The sequence below is a fragment of the Trachypithecus francoisi genome, unplaced genomic scaffold (assembly GCF_009764315.1).
Source record: "Trachypithecus francoisi isolate TF-2019V2 unplaced genomic scaffold, Tfra_2.0 Lachesis_group2, whole genome shotgun sequence".
Classification (NCBI taxonomy): domain Eukaryota; kingdom Metazoa; phylum Chordata; class Mammalia; order Primates; family Cercopithecidae; genus Trachypithecus; species Trachypithecus francoisi.
In genome coordinates, this window is record NW_022681465.1 from 8833154 (window position 1) to 8851170 (window position 18017).

Below are 18017 nucleotides of genomic sequence, written 5' to 3' on the forward strand. Positions count from 1 at the left end.
CGCCATTCTCCTGCCTCAGCCTCCCGAGTAGCTGGGACTACAGGCGCCCGCCAACTCGCCCGGCTAGTTTTTTCTATTTTTTAGTAGAGACGGGGTTTCGCCGTGTTAGCCAGGATGGTCTCGATCTCCTGACCTCGCGATCCACCCGTCTCGGCCTCCCAAAGTGCTGGGATTACAGGCTTGAGCCACCGCGCCCGGCCCATACTGTTTTCCATAATGGTTGAACTAGTTTACAATCCCACCAACAGTGTAAAAATGTTCCTATTTCTCCACATCCTCTCCAGCACCTGTTGTTTCCTGACTTTTGAATGATTGCCATTCTAACTGGTGTGAGATGGTATCTCATTGTGGTTTTGATTTGCATTTCTCTGATGGCGAGTGATGATGAGCATTTTTTCATGTGTCTGTTGGCTGTATGAATGTCTTCTTTTGAGAAATGTCTGTTCATATCCTTTCCCCACTTTTTGATGGGGTTGTTTTTTTCTTGTAAATTTGTTTGAGTTCTTTGTAGGTTCTGGATATCAGCCCTTTGTCAGATGAGTAGATTGCAAAAATTTTCTCCCATTCTGTATGTTGCCTGTTGACTGTGATGGTAGTTTCTTTTGCTGTGCAGAAGCTCTTTAGTTTAATTAGATCCCATTTGTCAATTTTGGCTTTTGCTGCCGTTGCTTATGGTGTTTTAGACATGAAGTCCTTGCCCATGCCTGTGTCCTGAATGGTACTACCTAGCTTTTCTTCTAGGGTTTTTATGTTATTAGGTCTAACATTTAAGTCTCTAATCCATCTTGAATTAATCTTCGTATAAGGAGTAAGGAAAGGATCCAGTTTCAGCTTTCTACTTATGGCTAGCCAATTTTCCCAGCACCATTTATTAAATAGGGAATCCTTTCCCCATTTCTTGTTTTTGTCAGGTTTATCAAAGATCAGATGGCTGTAGATGTGTGATGTTATTTCTGAGGACTCTGTTCTGTTCCATTGGTCTACATCTCTGTTTTGGTACAAGTACCATGCTGTTTTGGTTGCTGTAGCCTTGTAGTATAGTTTGAAGTCAGGTAGCATGATGCCTCCAGCTTTGTTCTTTTGACCTAGGATTGTCTTGGCAATGTGGGCTCTTTTTTGGTTCCATATGAACTTTAAAGCAGTTTTTTCCAATTCTGTGAAGAAACTCATTGGTAGCTTGATGGGGATGGCATTGAATCTATAAATCACCTTGGGCAGTATGGCCATTTTCACGATATTGATTCTTCCTATCCATGAGCATGGTATGTTCTTCCATTTGTTTGTGTCCTCTTTGATTTCACTAAGCAGTGGTTTGTAGTTCTCCTTGAAGAGGTCCTTTACATCCCTTGTAAGTTGGATTCCTAGGTATTTTATTCTCTTTGAAGCAATTGTGAATGGAAGTTCATTCCTGATTTGGCTGTCTGTCTGTTACTGGTGTATAAGAATGCTTGTGATTTTTGCACATTAATTTTGTATCCTGAGACTTTGCTGAAGTTGCTTATCAGCTTAAGGAGATTGTGGGCTGAGACAATGGGGTTTTCTGAATATACAATCATGTCATCTGCAAACAGGGACAATTTGACTTCTTCTTTTCCTAACTGAATACCCTTCATTTCTTTCTCTTGCCTGAGTGCCCTAGCCAGAACTTCCAACACTATGTTGAATAGGAGCAGTGAGAGAGGGCATCCTTGTCTTGTGCCAGTTTTCAAAGGGAATTTTTCCAGTTTTTGCCCATTCAGTAGAATATTGGCTGTGGGTTTGTCATAAATAGCTCTTATTATTTTGAGGTACGTTCCATCAATACCAAATTTATTGAGCGTTTTTAGCATGAAGGGCTGTTGAATTTTGTCAAAAGCCTTTTCTGCATCTATTGAGATAATCATGTGGTTCTTGTCTTTGGTTCTGTTTATATGCTGGATTATGTTTATTGATTTGCATATGTTGAACCAGCCTTGCATCCCAGGGATGAAGCCCACTTGATCATGGTGGATAAGCTTTTTGATGTGCTTCTGGATCCGGTTTGCCAGTATTTTATTGAGGATATTTGCATCGATGTTCATCAGGGATATTGGTCTAAAATTCTCTTTGTTTGTTGTGTCTCTGCCAGGCTTTGGTATCAGGATGATGTTAGCCTCATCAAATGAGTTAGGGAGGATTCCCTCTTTTTCTGTTGATTGGAATAGTTTCAGAAGGAATGGTACCAGCTCCTCCTTGTACCTCTGGTAGAATTCAGCTGTGAATCCATCTGGTCCTGGACTTTTTTTGGTGGGTAGGCTATTAATTATTGCCTCAATTTCAGAGCCTGCTATTGGTCTATTCAGGGATTCAACTTCTTCCTGGTTTAGTCTTGGAAGAGTGTAAGTGTCCAGGAAATTATCCATTTCTTCTAGATTTTCTAGTTGATTTGCGTAGAGGTGTTTATAGTATTCTCTGATGGTAGTTTGTATTTCTGTGGGGTCGGTGGTGATATCCCCTTTATCATTTTTTATTGCGTCTATTGATTCTTCTCTCTTTTCTTCTTTATTAGTCTTGCTAGCGGTCTGTCAATTTTGTTGATCTTTTCAAAAAACCAACCCCTGGATTCATTGATTTTTTGGAGGGTTTTTTGTGTCTCTATCTCCTTCAGTTCTGCTCTGATCTTAGTTATTTCTTGCCTTCTGCTAGCTTTTCAATGTGTTTGCTCTTGCCTCTCTAGTTCTTTTAATTGTGATATTAGAGTGTCATTTTAGATCTTTCCTGCTTTCTCTTGTGGGCATTTAGTGCTATAAATTTCCCTCTACACACTGCTTTAAATGTGTCCCAGAGATTCTGGTATGTTGTATCTTTGTTCTCATTGGTTTCAAAGAACATCTTTATTTCTGCCTTCATTTCGTTATGTACCCAGTAGTCATTCAGGAGCAGGTTGTTCAGTTTCCATGTAGTTGAGCGGTTTTGATTGAGTTTCTTAGTCCTGAGTTCTAGTTTGATTGCACTGTGGTCTGAGAGACAGTTTGTTATAATTTCTGTTCTTTTACATTTGCTGAGGAGTGCTTTACTTCCAATCATGTGGTCAATTTTTGAATAAGTGTGATGTGGTGCTGAGAAGAATGTATATTCTGTTGATTTGGCGTGGAGAGTTCTATAGATGTCTATTAGATCTGCTTGGTGCAGAGATGAGTTCAATTCCTGGATATCCTTGTTAACTTTCTGTCTCGTTGATCTGTCTAATGTTGACAGTGGAGTGTTGAAGTCTCCCATTATTATTGTATGGGAGTCTAAGTCTCTTTGTAAGTCTCTAAGGACTTGCTTTATGAATCTGGGTGCTCCTGTATTGGGTGCATATATATTTAGGATAGTTAGCTCTTCCAGTTGAATTGATCCCTTTACCATTATGTAATGGCCTTCTTTGTCTCTTTTGATCTTTGATGGTTTAAAGTCTGTTTTATCAGAGACTAGGATTGCAACCCCTGCTTTTTTTTGTTCTCCATTTGCTTGGTAGATCTTCCTCCATCCCTTTATTTTGAGCCTATGTATGTCTCTGCATGTGAGATGGGTCTCCTGAATACAGCAGAGTGATGGGTCTTGACTCTTTATCCAGTTTGCCAGTCTGTGTCTTTTAATTGGAGCATTTAGTCCATTAACATTTAAGGTTAATATTGTTATGTGTGAATTTGATCCTGCCATTATGATATTAACTGGTTATTTTGCTCGTTATTTGATGCAGTTTCTTTCTAGTCGATGGTCTTTACATTTTGGCATGTTTTTGCAATGGCTGGTACCAGTTGTTCCTTTCCATGTTTAGTGCTTCCTTCAGGGTCTCTTGTAAGGCAGGCCTGGTGGTGACAAAATCTCTTAAGCATTTGCTTATTTGTAAAGGATTTTATTTCTTTCTCCTTCACTTATGAAACTTAGTTTGGCTGGATATGAAATTCTGGGTTTAAAATTCTTTTCTTTAAGAACGTTGAATATTGGCCCCCACTCTCTTCTGGCTTGTAGAGTTTCTGCGGAGACATGTGCTGTTAGTCTGATGGGCTTCCCTTTGTGGGTAACCCGACCTTTCTCTCTGGCTGCCCTTAAGATTCTTTCCTTCATTTCAACATTGGTGAATCTGGCAATTATGTGTCTTGGAGTTGCTCTTCTGGAGGAGTATCTTTGTGGTGTTCTCTGTATTTCCTGAATTTGAATGTTGGCCTGCCCTACTAGGTTGGGGAAGTTCTCCTGGATGATATCCTGAAGAGTGTTTTCCAACTTGGTTCCATTTTCTCCCTCACTTTCAGGCACCCCAATGAGACGTAGATTTGGTCTTTTTACATAATCCCATACTTCTTGCAGGCTTTGTTCATTTCTTTGTCTTCTTTTTTCTTTTGGTTTCCCTTCTTGCTTTGTTTCATTCATTTGATCCTCAATCACTGATACTCTTTCTTCCAGTCGATCGGGTCAGTTACTGAAGCTTGTGCATCTGTCCCGTATTTCTCATGTCATGGTTTTCATCTCTGTCATTTCGTTTATGGCCTTCTCTGCATTAATTATTCTAGCTATCAATTCTTCCACTCTTTTTTCAATATTTTTGGTTTCTTTGCGCTGGGTACGTAATTCCTCCTTTAGCTCTGAGTAGTTTGATGGACTGAAGCCTTTTTCTCTCATCTCGTCAAAGTCATTCTCTGACCAGCTTCGATCTGTTGCTGGCGAGGAGCTGCGCTCCTTTGGAGGGGAGATGCGCTCTTATTTTTTGAATTTCCAGCTTTTCTGCCCTGCTTTTTCCCCATCTTTGTGGTTTTATCTGCCTCTGGTCTTTGATGATGGTGACGTACTGATGGGGTTTTGGTATAGGTGTCCTTCCTGTTTGATAGTTTTCCTTCTAACAGTCAGGACCCTCAGCTGCAGGTCTGTTGGAGATTGCTTGAGGTCCACTCCAGACCCTGTTTGCCTGGGTATCAGCAGCAGAGGTTGCAGAAGATAGAATATTGCTGAACAGCGAGTATACCTGTCTGATTCTTACTTTGGCAGCTTCCTCTCAGGGGTGTACTCCACCCTGTGAGGTGTGGGGTGTCAGACTGCCCCTAGTGGGGGATGTCTCCCAGTTAGGCTACTCAGGGGTCAGGGACCCACTTGAGCAGGCAGTCTGTCCCTTCTCAGATCTCAACCTCCGTGTGGGGAGATCCACTGCTCTCTTCAAAGCTGTCAGACAGAGTTGTTTGCGTCTTCAGAGGTTTCTGCTTTTTTTTGTTGTTGTTGTTTAGCTGTGCCCTGTCCCCAGAGGTGGAGTCTACAGAGACAGGCAGGTTTCCTTGAGCTGCTGTGAGCTCCACCCAGTTGGAGCTTCCCAGCAGCTTTGTTTACCTACTTAAGCTTCAGCAATGGCGGGCGCCCCTCCCCCAGCCTCACTGCTGCCTTGCAGTTAGATCGCAGACTGCTGTGCTAGCAATGAGGGAGGCTCCGTGGCCGTGGGACCTTCCCGGCCAGGTGTGGGATATAATTTCCTGGTGTGCCTGTTTGCTTAAAGCACAGTATTGGGGTGGGAGTTACCCGATTTTCCAGGTGTTGTGTGTCTCAGTTCCCCTGGCTAGGAAAAGGGATTCCCTTCCCCCTTGCATTTCCCAGGTGAGGCGATGCCTCACCCTGCTTCAGCTCTCTCTGGTCGGGCTGCAGCAGCTGACCAGCACCGATTGTCCAGCACTCCCTAGTGAGATGACCCCAGTACCTCAGTTGAAAATGCAGAAATCACTGGTCTTCTGTGTTGCTTGCGCTGGGAGTTGGAGACTGGAGCTGTTCCTATTCCGCCATCTTGCTCCGCCCTCAGGAACCCTTTTCTTAAGATCCAAATGTTTGTTTTGAAAACTCTTGTTCATGGAAGAAGCTCGTGCTCCTCTTCTAGCCTCCTCCCTACTCTAGGAGCTCATTTCTGAGAGGCTAGGAAGGGCGTGTTATTAATTCCTGGTGCTTCATTCCCCGGATCTACCATCTGAGTAGCAGGGGAGATGCTCATGGCTTATGGATCTTGGTTTAAGCAGGGTCCAAGGGGAAAAGTCAATTGGTGTGTCTCCATTCAGGTGGTGGAAAATAGAGGCCATGTGGCTGAGAGGAGACAAGTATGGACATTGTGGCTCCTGGGACATAAGGTCTCCCAGCCACCTGAAGTTGCAAGGGCTAAAGATAGTCCTTATTCTCACAGAGGAAGAAAATTCAATTTCAAAGGAAACCACTACAGCAGAGAAAAGGCGTCAAAATACTTCCTCCGAGGGTTATGGGAAACCAGGCACCCAGCAGAAATATCAAAATTTACTTAAACTTAGCTCAGGAGATTTCCCTCCATTCATGTGGGTAATAAGGGAGGTTGGGTGCAATGGACAGAAGCCCTTGATGTCTTTCCAGCTATACCCTCACCTCTGTGTACACACAGTTAGAACAAAGCCTCATGTTCTTTAGGACATTTAAACCTCACAACAGCAATACAGGAGCATGTACTCTCATATCCATTTTAAAGATAAAGAAACTAAGGTTCAAAGAAGTAAGTAACTTGTACTTTGAACCATAATGCGAAGTGCCTCAAGTAAAAACCACATTTATTTTGCTAGGCACTGTTCAAGGCATTTTAGACAAATGACCCCATTTAATTCTCATTATCTCCAGTTTATAGAGGAGAAAATGGTGGCTGAGTGAATGAAAAGAACTAGCACAGGTTTACCCAGGTATACATGCTGTCCACCCATGAGCCCAGCCTGTGAGGTTCTAAGCTGATACCCACCCCACTTCCTCCTCAGAATGCGAAGGGAACTAACCATTTACTCTAAACTCCTGGGTCAAATCCTGGATTAATTACTCATGGGGGAAATTAAGAACACACATCATCCAACACCAGGTACAGCAATTTTACATTCTGCAGAGTTGAAAAGCCTTTACTCTGCTTGAACATTATTTAAAGATAGTTCTTGTAATAATAAAGGCAGGGTCCACCCGCCTTCTGTGCACACCTGGCTGCCACTGTCGCTGCCGACTCCTTACCTTGATGGCCTCCACCGAGTCGTACTTGTCCAGTTTGTTGATGTGGTTGGTGATGCTGGTATTAAGGGGGGCGGGTGAGACGGGGTGGATGACAGTCGCATCATGGGATTGCTGCTGGTACCGCTGGCAGTAGGTGTAGACGAGCAGGGTGAGGAGGCAGCCAAGGATGGAGCTGCTCAGCCCCACGGCGATCATGTGGAACATGTTGAACTCTAGGGAGACAAGAGCAAAGTGATGCCACACTTGAAAAGAACATCCTGCCTAGCTACTCAAAACGCTAGGATGAAAAGAGAAAGTCAAAATGAAAAGCCACATCCCTATTCCCAAATTAAAGAAACCAGCATTCTTAAGTATTTCGTTGGAAATGTGACCATCAAGAAACTTCTCCAGAGCGAGCGCAGGATTTTTTTTTGAGATGGAGTTTCACCCTTGTTGCCCAGGCTAGAGTGCAATGGTGTGATCTCAGCTCACCACAACCTCCACCTCCTGGGTTCAAGTGATTCTCTTGCCTCAGCCCCCCGCGTAGCTGGGATTACAGACATGTGCCACCACACCTGGCTAATTTTGTATTTTTAGTAGAGACTGGGTTTCTCCATGTTGGTCAGGCTAGTCTCAAACTCCAACCTCAGGTGACCCACCAGTCTCGGCCTCTCAAAGTGTTGGGATTACAGGCAAGAGCCACCAAGCCAGGGGGAGCACAGGGTATTTTAAATTCATTCTCTTACGGATGATAGTCCTTTGGAGTGACCTTAAACTTTAATACACTGCCAGAAGCATTTTTTTTTAATTTAAAGGTTTGTACAACAGTGTTCTTCTGCTTCAAGTTCAGCCTAATCCGTGGTGTGCAAGGTTTCTGCAGAAAAGGTTATTTGTGCTCTTCAATGGGTTGGGCCTCCCTGTGTGCAGCAGGGCTGTGTCCTGAAAACAAGGGAGAAGCAGCTACTCTCCCAACCTACTGCTCATCTGCAAACCAGACTGCTTTTAGCCCTCTCTCCATTTCATCCTATTTAAAATGTTTTCTATTCACATAAACTCATACAGGTTCCATTATATTTTTTGAGTATGAATATGTACACATTAGAAAGTGCAAAAAGGTCTACAGGAAAAATCCTTTTCTACAAGTAATTATTATAAGCACTTTCTCCTGTGCCCTTCCAGAGACACTCGGCACATATGTGTGCTCTGTGTGTGGTGTCCATACTCTCCTGTGTACCACTTTTCTCACTTATGTTGTATATTGAAGGTCTTGTCAAGAAAATGGTTGACTAAAAAGAAATAAGGGATTTGTGTTCAATCAATAAAATATGATCATTTAAACAGTCATGAAATGATCTTCTTTTCCCCAATGTTTTCCTATTTAATGGCATCTCTTCTGTTTCATTATTTTCCTGGAGTTACGAATACAAAGCATTCAGAAAATTTGCCAGCATGGACTTATATCTCTAAAATAGGATTGGCTCAAGTGACACCAAGGCACCATACCAAGACCTATGTTATATCTCAGACAACAACAAAGACAACAGATGTTCCTTGTGTGTGTTGGTAAAATACTACTATTAAAGTTTCAAGCCTTTCCGGAAACGAAGGCAGCATCTGGGCAGTGCCACAGCGCTGGATTTCGGGAGAACTGGGTGAAGCAGAACAGGGCCTTATCTTCCTCTGTGTTGTTGGAACCAAGTGGCTGCTGCCCATGGGGTACTGGCCTCATGTGCCACCTACTCAGAGCACATCCTGAGGACACCAGCTTTCCTCCAGGGTGTCTCCTCCACACACCACCAGGGTGAGGGGCGGTGTCACCAATACCTTTCCCTGACTTGTCAACCCTGCACCCAGAGGGACAATTGGAGCTATGTGCTGAGCATCACTGCAATGCTGGCAAGTCTGCCTGGCTACAGAGCAAGATTTTCCAGGCTCTAGAGATAATGAGAAGAGCCTGCGGGTTTGCCCCTGAACCCAGAGTCTGTGTGCATCTTAACCAGACCAGTCTCCTCCCCAGGGATTTTCTGAGCCGCCTTCCCTGTGCTCATGATCCTCACCACCTGGAAGGGACTCCACCCTGCCAATGCTGACCCATGGGGCTCTAACACTTGGTGTCAAAAGGAGGGACACTGTTCACTGAGTGCCCACCAGACTTAGATCTATGGGGCTCTGTTTGAGTACTTTCTGAACCTCATGTAACCCTCCAGTGGCTGAGAGGCCCCAGGGAAGCTGAACCTACAGTCAGGAGATGCCATCAAGGCCTCACCTGTGATACGTGGCAGACGTTGGCTATCTCTCTTTGTCCCTAAACCCTGAACATTCCCCTCTAAGCTGTGCTCCTTGGCTGCTCCAGATGTGTTCCAGGAACCCAGGACTTTGGAGCTGGATCTGCCCCCTCGGGTACATGGACACTATGAAGGGAGGCTGCCTTCCCTCTGACTCACTGTCAGGCAGAACTCCCAAGACAATCCTGACCACTGAAGTCCCAGTGGACAATGCAGTTCCTAGCACAGGTGCCCAATGTGGTCAGCACTAAGGGCTGGATCATCCCAGACGACAGCACTAGAACATTCCAAAAGGATCACCCACTCCCTGACAACCACCTCAGTTTTTCACTCGCAGCTTAGTTGGTCAATGGTTTCAGAATCTTTGGCATTTCCTGACGCTGTGATGAAGCCTCTAGGGCTGTAGAACCACCAACCTGTGATAGCCGGATAAAGCATCCAGGAGGCATTGCACCAGCAGCCACTGGGACTTTAACTGTAACACTGACGCTGTACTTAGATAAGCAAGAGCTGATTTCACACAAGTTCTTACTTCTCTGTATTTCAGCTGCTAGCGCTCCCCAGGGTCAATGCCTTGTACCGAAGGAAACACTTCCTGCTGCAATGATAACTCATGTTTCATTATAACACAGGGAAGATGCATAGTGGTCTCCATATGCAGATACTGTGTCACTAGTCAAATGAATCATTCCAGCAGGTACCTGGGAAAGGCTTGGGCCAGCTGACATCTTTATGACGATTACATAGTCTTTGTGTCTCATGCAACTAAAAATAGCTCTCTAAGATGAAAAATTTCAGTGGAAGCACATTTTTCTGCATGGGGAAAGTAGTGCCCATTAAATTTCCTCTGAATGTGCTTACTGTCATTCTTTCCTTTGAATATGATTTTCTGCTGTTGATTTTGATCAGTAAAGATGGAATACAGACCAACTACCCTGTTGGTTCAATTGACTAATTTCCTGTACAAAGTTTGATTGATTTTCCAACAAAATGAAAAAAAAAAGATAAAAAGATGCCTGTGTTGTCAAAAACATCCTTGCTAGGTAACCGTTTTCAACTATTAGCCCTACAATAAGATTCATCTAAACTGCCTATGCCATTGTGCCAGTGCCAGTGCCAGCAGCCTAAAGATCTAAAAAAAAAAAAAAAAAATCCATTCTGAATATCTCAGAGAAGTTCAACTTCCTGTGATTTAACCAATAGCATCTCAAGGCTTGTGCAGCCATTAGGCATAGCTGGTTCAGACACACAGAAGTAGTATTTTAAGGTGGGGATGGGCTTTGCACAAGGTTCTCCTGGGTGCTCAAGGCCCTTGAAGGTCTTCCACAGGGTAACTCAGGCTCAGCGGGAGGAAAGTGAACTGCACACGTCTGGCAGCAGGCACAAACATCTAGCCAGCTCTGCTGAGGCATCAGCTGTTTGAGCCTCAGGCTCTGCATGGCCTCCCTGAGAATGGGAACGCTTATAAACTCTGCTCCACTCTTGACCTACACTGTCCTTGATGACAGCAGAGAGTCATGGACCCTGGTTGTTGTCCAACAGTGTTACTTAACCAGGGCTACTGTGGCTGGAGCCTCCCGAGTACTTATTGCTTTTGAGTACTTATTGTCAGGGCTCTTTTCCTACGGGTGCTTTGGGTTCAAAACTCACACTGGATCCCACTGGCTAAATTCCATGTGTGCACTTGGGCCAGTGACATCACCCCTCTGAGCCTCATGGTCTCCATTTATAAAATGCAGATTAAATACATAAGTACTGTTCCTTTTCTATAATTCCCAAGTGCAAAATCTCTGAAAGGTAATGTTTCCTCAGTCATCTGGTATTAAAATGTCACTGACCTGACCCATTTTCTGTAGATCTGAGCAGAACTTCTAGGAAGACCCTTAGCATCTTCACTTTTTCAACATCTCACAGCAGCATTGTTAAGGAGATTGGTTGTAGAACAACCCCAGGCCCTGTGCAGGTGTCATGTAATTAAAGGCCCTACGTACCCTTCTACCATCTGAAAACTGCTGAGTTCCGAAACCCTTCTCTATCTCCAGAGGTGTTACATGAAGAAATGTGGACCCTGGCGCCTACATGAATGCTCCTTGTGAGGACCAAATGGACTTTGTACCATATTCTTGTCTATAACATGTAAAACAGTGTAGAGCACACAATTACTGATCTAAAAACATTAGAGGGTACTAATTGGCATGATCATTTTTATGTGAACTGGTTGCATATTCATCTTGTAGTTGGATTCCACGTTAGCAACAGCCAGTTAGTGAACTCACTCCACTGACTGAGCTCAGACACCTAACATTGCCCTTCTGAGGCACTGGGGTCTCTGATTATATGATTGCTTGTCAGAGGGCCTGAGACTGCCTGGGTACCCATCACGAGCTCAATGGTCTTCACAAAACTGACACAGAGCAGGTGTTCAGCAAGGTTTACTGAATGAATGAATGAATGAACTAACAGACTGCTGACTGAGCAGACAGAATGTCACAGATAGTGAGCTCTTTTATTAATTAACTAATTAATTTATTTTTGATACAGGGTCTCGTTCTGTCACCCAGGCTGGAATGCAGTGGCACGATCTCAGCTCACTGCAACCTCCGCCTCCCAGGTTCAAGAGATTCTCCTGCCTCAGCCTCTCCAGTAGCTGGGACTACAGGTGTGTGCCACCATGTTGGCTAATTTTTATATTTTTTGTTAGAGATGGTGTTTCACCATGTTGGCAAGGCTAGTCTCGAACTCCTGACCTCAGGTGATCTGTCTGCCTCAGCCTCCCAAAGTGCTGGGATTACAGGCGTGAGCCACTGTGCCCAGCCAGTAAGCTCCTAACCAAGGTAGTTGATAATGGTAGTTAGGAATGATACATTCCTGAAACAGGCCTATGAAGCTTCAGGTTCCGTGTGAACATGTCAGAGGCAATGTTGGGCTGGGCTCTCTGGGACACCCTGTGGAATAGATTAGGGGAGCAAATGGGAATCTGTCATCATCAGTCACACATGTGGAAGTGAAGGTCTCAATGTAGACATTGGCTCAGATTCTGAAAGGCGGACATGGGCTGTTCCTTGGTTGCTGGACAGCCAACCTCTCTATCCAGGCATGTTTACAATACCGACAAGTACTTTGTGGGTATATGTAAGGCACAGACTGTAAAGTCCAAATTTGTCATGGACTTGAACCAGATAATGTTGTCTTTGACATTCAGGGTGGCAGCAGGTTTGAAAAATTCCTCTGGCACTATAGATATAACCTTATACCTCATTATAGTTTAGTCATTTCAGTGGGTTGCAGATTGGAGGCTAGCTGCCATGGATTTGTTGTATAAATATAAACAAATTGTTTGAATTCTACTTTACTCATGAAACTAGCTGTAGTGAATACCGAGACCACTGGTTCATAAAGCTTAGCATCCATCAGAATCACCTGCAGGGTGAATTGAACCACCGACTGCTGGGACCTTCCCAGGGAGGTCCAGATTCTGTGGATCAAGGTGGGTCCTGAGGATCTGCATTCCCATCGAGCTCCCAGGCCATGCTCTTGACGTGGGTCTAGGCACCCCACTTTGAGAACCACCAATCTGCACATCAAATATTGACTATTAGCATTTATGCCAAGGTAGAATGCCTGGGATCCAAGACTTTCTCCAGTTTTTCATTCTTGGCCAAGAGGCAGAAACATTATAGAAAACATGCAGGAAGGGAAATGATTAGAATATATCAGTATACCCATTACAATTACTTAAAAGGAATAACATACCTCCACACCTTTTCTCTTCTACGCTACTGGATCTTGCCACAGATACTTCTGGAAAAATAAAAGTCAAATCACAATGTGTAAAAGGTGTTGGGAAGACAGTTCACATTCATGCTTCGTGTATGTTTGTCTAATAATTCTGAATTTTATGTGACACAAAGTTTCAAAAGCCTGATTAATTATCAGAAAAATTCTACTTGTTCGTTTGCTTGTTTTAACCAACATGATATGGATTTGGCCAAATCACTTTGACTGGGGAGAGATGAGATTCATTTATCACAGAAAGATAATGCTATGGTCTTTTGGGTTGAAAGCAGGGAATGTGCTCATTTTCCATTACAAGGTGTCCTGCCAGGGGGGAAACCCCTTGCTCTGCCCAACACACAGAGTACTCCTGTGGTATTCTTGCTTCTGAGACTTGTTCCATCAAAGCCAGTGTTGTCACCTTCCCAGCAGAGGGACGGCCCATTCACCAGAGCTCAAGGACGTCTCCAGAACAAGTGAAGTCCCTCTTCAGGAGGCCCCTGATCTCTTTGCATGCCACACATGAAACCCACAGCAGGATGCAGAGAGAGGCCACATCTCTGACGTGTTTTAACTCCCGAGGATAAAATATTACTCAGGAGTATAGAAACACCATCCTTTCCTGTACTGATTTTTTATTAGACAACAAGAATTAAAAATATGACTATGGTTAAAAAGGAAAACAGTAACAACCACTCTTACAGTTCTGTGTCATACATGATTGAGGTATGGTGTACTAATTTTCTCTAAAATAGTATCTTCTACACAGATGAAAGAAAAAAAATAAAACTGGCCTATAAAATTCAACTCTACTATTTATTTGTAAGAGGCTGGTCCACGTAACAGTCCTAAGGCACACAGTGGACATATGCTCAATGATTTATGCATTCGTATAGCACCTTGTTACAATGAGCGTACAACAGGTATCACCAACAACTATGACTTTACCATGAAAAGCTGGCAGAATGAGGGCCAACCTATTCTCCAACAGGAGAATAATGATGCATTTCTACCTTCCCAAGTATATTAAAGACTGCATAAAGAGAATGGTGCTTTTTCTCTGTGTACCAGTGCATATACAGCGAGCATTGCCTAAACATTTAACCTAATGTTAAAATAACCAAATAACTAAATCAGATTTAATAATAACCAAATATTTTCATTTTTTGAGCAAAGTCTTCTGATTGTATTATAGTCAATAAACTGCAAAAGACACTTTGCCTAAGAAATCTTAAACTCATGAACTGAATTCACGTTTAAATCTGCAGTTATCTATAGACCTACATTTTAAACACCTTGAAACCACAGGGCTTGATAGAATCATCCCTATATCACCAAATAAGCCAAATACAGCTCTGACCGATGAATCATTTTCTCTCTCCATGTTGGAAGCGATTTTGTTCTTATTGATAGATACCTCTGCTCTTACCTGGGATGAAATTAGAGTCAAACACACACGGCCGGCTCTCCGTGGTGTTCCCGGAGCACTGGCTGCCCACGGGGAACAGGAGGATGCACTGGCGGGCACGGACTTGGACACCAGAAGCTTCGCACTCAGACCAGTCCGACCACTCTGACCAGCTCTCTGCAGAGATCAGAAGAGGGGAGATGGGGTGGAATGGCTAATAGGCTCAATCATCCTGGACTCACTGGCAAGTTACATATGTGACTTCTGGATTCCACAGCATGTTTTAGTGGTTCTGTGCATCAGTAAGATGTAGTTGTATCATCTAACAGGTCCAGAACATACAGTACACATGAGGATGAATAAAAATGCCTGCGCTGGTATATATCTGATCAGATATCATGTGCTTAAAATAAATTTCCTAAGACAAACATGATTTTAACGTTGTAAAGTAATTGTATTTATACACTCAATAAGTGAATCCATGAGACCCAGCTGTGTGTGTACCATCAGCAGCAGAGGCACATAAGTCATCAATGCAGGTGCCATTTCACTATGGGTAATGCTCCCCTCAAAGAGTGTCAAATGCTTCCCTGGAAATTCTCTACTTCCTCTGTGCTCAGGCAAGAGAAATAATTGTGTGCTCATGAAGGTCCCAGATTGCTCAAAGGGAGTCTGAGGCTACACAGTTACTTTCTCTTCTGTCATAAAAACAATTCTTCAGAGTCAACGTGCCAAAATCAGGCTACCCTTAAGGTAGAATTCATCTTATCTCGTGTCTGCTGTCTCTGAAGAGATAACGTCAATGCATAAGTCTCAGGTCAAGGTCAAAAGATGGGCATTGACAGGAAACTTGACCCCGAAGTGGAATATTTACTAGGATTTGTGAAATTCACCCAGTCATACAAACGTGTGAAAAGGAAGGAGTAACACTGCTATATAAGTAAGAGGGTTAAAAAAGTAAACTCTCAATATTGTTTATGAAATTTTAGCCCTGATAATAAGGTATTTTTCCATGCAATTTGCTTTTTCCCCCTTTTTAAATAGAAGCATCCACTTTGCAGTGGCAGGGAAAATTTTAAAATCAAACCTGTGCCTTGTTCGAGGTAAAGGGTGCAATGTTTCCTTAGAAATGCAGAAAGTGTCAGTTTTTGGAATGACAGTGAGAATCTGGCTTCAAGGCCCTTTTCAATATACATAGAACCTTCTAGAAAGATGTGCAGGAGCAAGCTAAAAACAAAAGTGCGTGTTTCAATGTCAAAGTTAGACGAAGAAAAGAAGAGCTCATTTTCATTCCAGGTGGTTCCTTCATGTCAGTAAACCAAGCTATTTCTGATGTGGTGGTGGTGGTGGAGTCCCTGGGCACCTACATCAGCCACAGGGAGCTTGCAGCCAGGAGCTCCCACACCCAGGGGCCCATGTCTGGCTCCTGTGAGTTGCACTTCACAGCGGTGCTCCCTGCTCCCCGCCCTGATTTTCAACAACAAAACCTCAGACTCTGTTATTAGGCTACTGGCTTTAAGAATGCTTTGCTATCACCAGTTTCTGTGGTTTGCTGTGCTCCTCTTACTGATTTGATGTCATGCTTTTTCTTTAATTGCACTCCCTCTAAATTACAGCCCATTGCCCATAGATGAAGCATTCTCCAAGAGTGCTTAGGGTCCTCCTGTCACATTTTAGAAGTCATTCCTGGAACACAGGTCTGGAGATCTTTGGAAGCCACGTGGCTGCACCCAGGCTGGTTTTGAGACAAAAAAGCTGCAGGTGATTTCCCCATTCAGACCTCCAGACTCGGAGCGGGCAGTACAAATGCTTATTCTTTCCCACCTTTCCTTGGACTTTCTCTCTCCCTCAACACAGCAAGGTGTTGCCTGTGGGTCACTAGTGTTAGTTAGCAAAGTCAAGAATAAATTGGGATGTTGATGTTTCCGAATTAGGGAGATTGGGTGTTGTACCAAGCCACAGATCCAGAACTCGTGTTTGAAGCCTTTAGCCCTCTCCCATTGCTGTACTAAAGGCTTCGAACACGAGTTCTGAATCTGTGGCGCAGTGAGAACTGTTTTATTATAGATGCTATGTTTTAAAGTCACTTCAAGGGTAATAGCATGTTGTTAACTTGTCCACCCCTCTTTCAGTACTTACTGTGATGGGGTATTATCAACTTCACCATTTATCCATTAAGGAAAGAGGCCAATTTGTCCTAAAGCTGTGCAATAGGTGAGGTGCCGCTTACCTGGGCAGGGCTGCGTGTTGCAGAGTGCCTCTTCTGTGTGCAGCCCCAGGCAGATGTCTCCTCCATAGGCCGGGGCTGGATTGGAGCAAGAACGGGTCCTCATATAGTGTCCACCGCCACATGTTGCTGAACATTTCGTCCAGGGAGACCAGCAAGACCACACGCCATCCACTGTGAAGGAACACAACGTCATAGCACTTCTGTAATCCAATCCCAACCAAGCGAAAGGAGTTACTAAACGGAAGCCAAGTGGATTCTGTTTAGTAAGGGAAACAAAATGCAATCTGCACTCCAGGAAGGCTTCCGTGCATCGGTGGGCACGTAGCAACGAGGCTTCTGACCCCTCGCAGGGCTACATTTGGAGTCTTCCTCTTGGTGACAGATCCAGCTTTACAGATTCCTCCCTACACTTTTTCAGTTCCCTTTATTCATTCTTTCAGAAAATATTTCTAAATCTATCGTATCTAAGTACAAGCATGACAGCAGAGCGCAAGAGGTGTCATACTAATTCCAGCCCTTGAGAACAACCATGAACCACGTTGTATGGTTATTGATGTAAAGCCCCAGCCAGTTCTCACCTTTGCCATCTAACTAGCCAGACAAGACTTAAAACCAAGGTAAGTAGCTCAAGTCACAAACTCCTTTACTAATTGGAGTATGGTTTACTCCCTGACAGTGGGATAGAGAAAAGCTAACGGGTCCCATGAGGAAGGCAACTGAAGAATGCTGGTAAATTCAGGCACAAAGGGACCAAATTAAGTATATCCACACAGACTTGACACTATGTTTAAATCACTACAGAGAGGAATCTGAAAATCTGCAGCCATATGTCGGGTTAGCTATTAAGGGTGCAGTTTTACAATGTGAACATTAGGCCGAACTGGTTCCTTGACTAACCATTTCCAAGACTGCTCATAACCCAGCACATGTCTCTGCTTGCTCAAGTTAGCCTCCTGAATTCTTTAGGCTGGGCTCTTGCTACCTGCAGACTGGCCTGCCGAATGCTGGGGTCAGGTGGCTCACCTGAATCTGGGAGACTTTAAGACTCAGTCCTTTATTAGCTGATCTTGCTAAAACCAAGACCTCATGTTGGCTTGGGCTTGTGACAATGTCAAATATGATTTTCTGTTTAGCTAACTCCTGACTGTGCCTCTCTCTTGCTAACCAGACCTTCCCTGTTATTGCTGAGTCCCAGGACAAAGCAACAGGATTTTGTCAAACAAGGTGTTAGATCCTAATCAGGGGTTAAGCACCAATCATAACCACAGCCAACTCAATTAAAAAGCTGAGGAGAGACTCACTATTGCTATATGTAGAGAGTGTCACATTTTAAAGTTCTTTGCAGCCTACACAAAGAAAC

The 18017-nt window shown here is 43.8% G+C and overlaps 1 protein-coding gene across 2 annotated transcripts in view; it reads right to left on the minus strand.

The window, feature by feature from the left end:
* Positions 1-18017, minus strand: part of SEMA5A (semaphorin 5A) — a 519394-nt gene that overhangs the window by 9580 nt on the left and 491797 nt on the right. For both annotated transcript variants that reach the window (XM_033178781.1, XM_033178782.1), the window contains exons 19-22: positions 16658-16828; positions 14449-14604; positions 12999-13046; positions 6982-7193 (exon numbers count right to left, since the gene is read on the minus strand). In XM_033178781.1, the coding sequence (XP_033034672.1) occupies positions 6982-7193; positions 12999-13046; positions 14449-14604; positions 16658-16828 (587 nt within the window). The remainder of the gene's footprint in view (positions 1-6981; positions 7194-12998; positions 13047-14448; positions 14605-16657; positions 16829-18017) is intronic.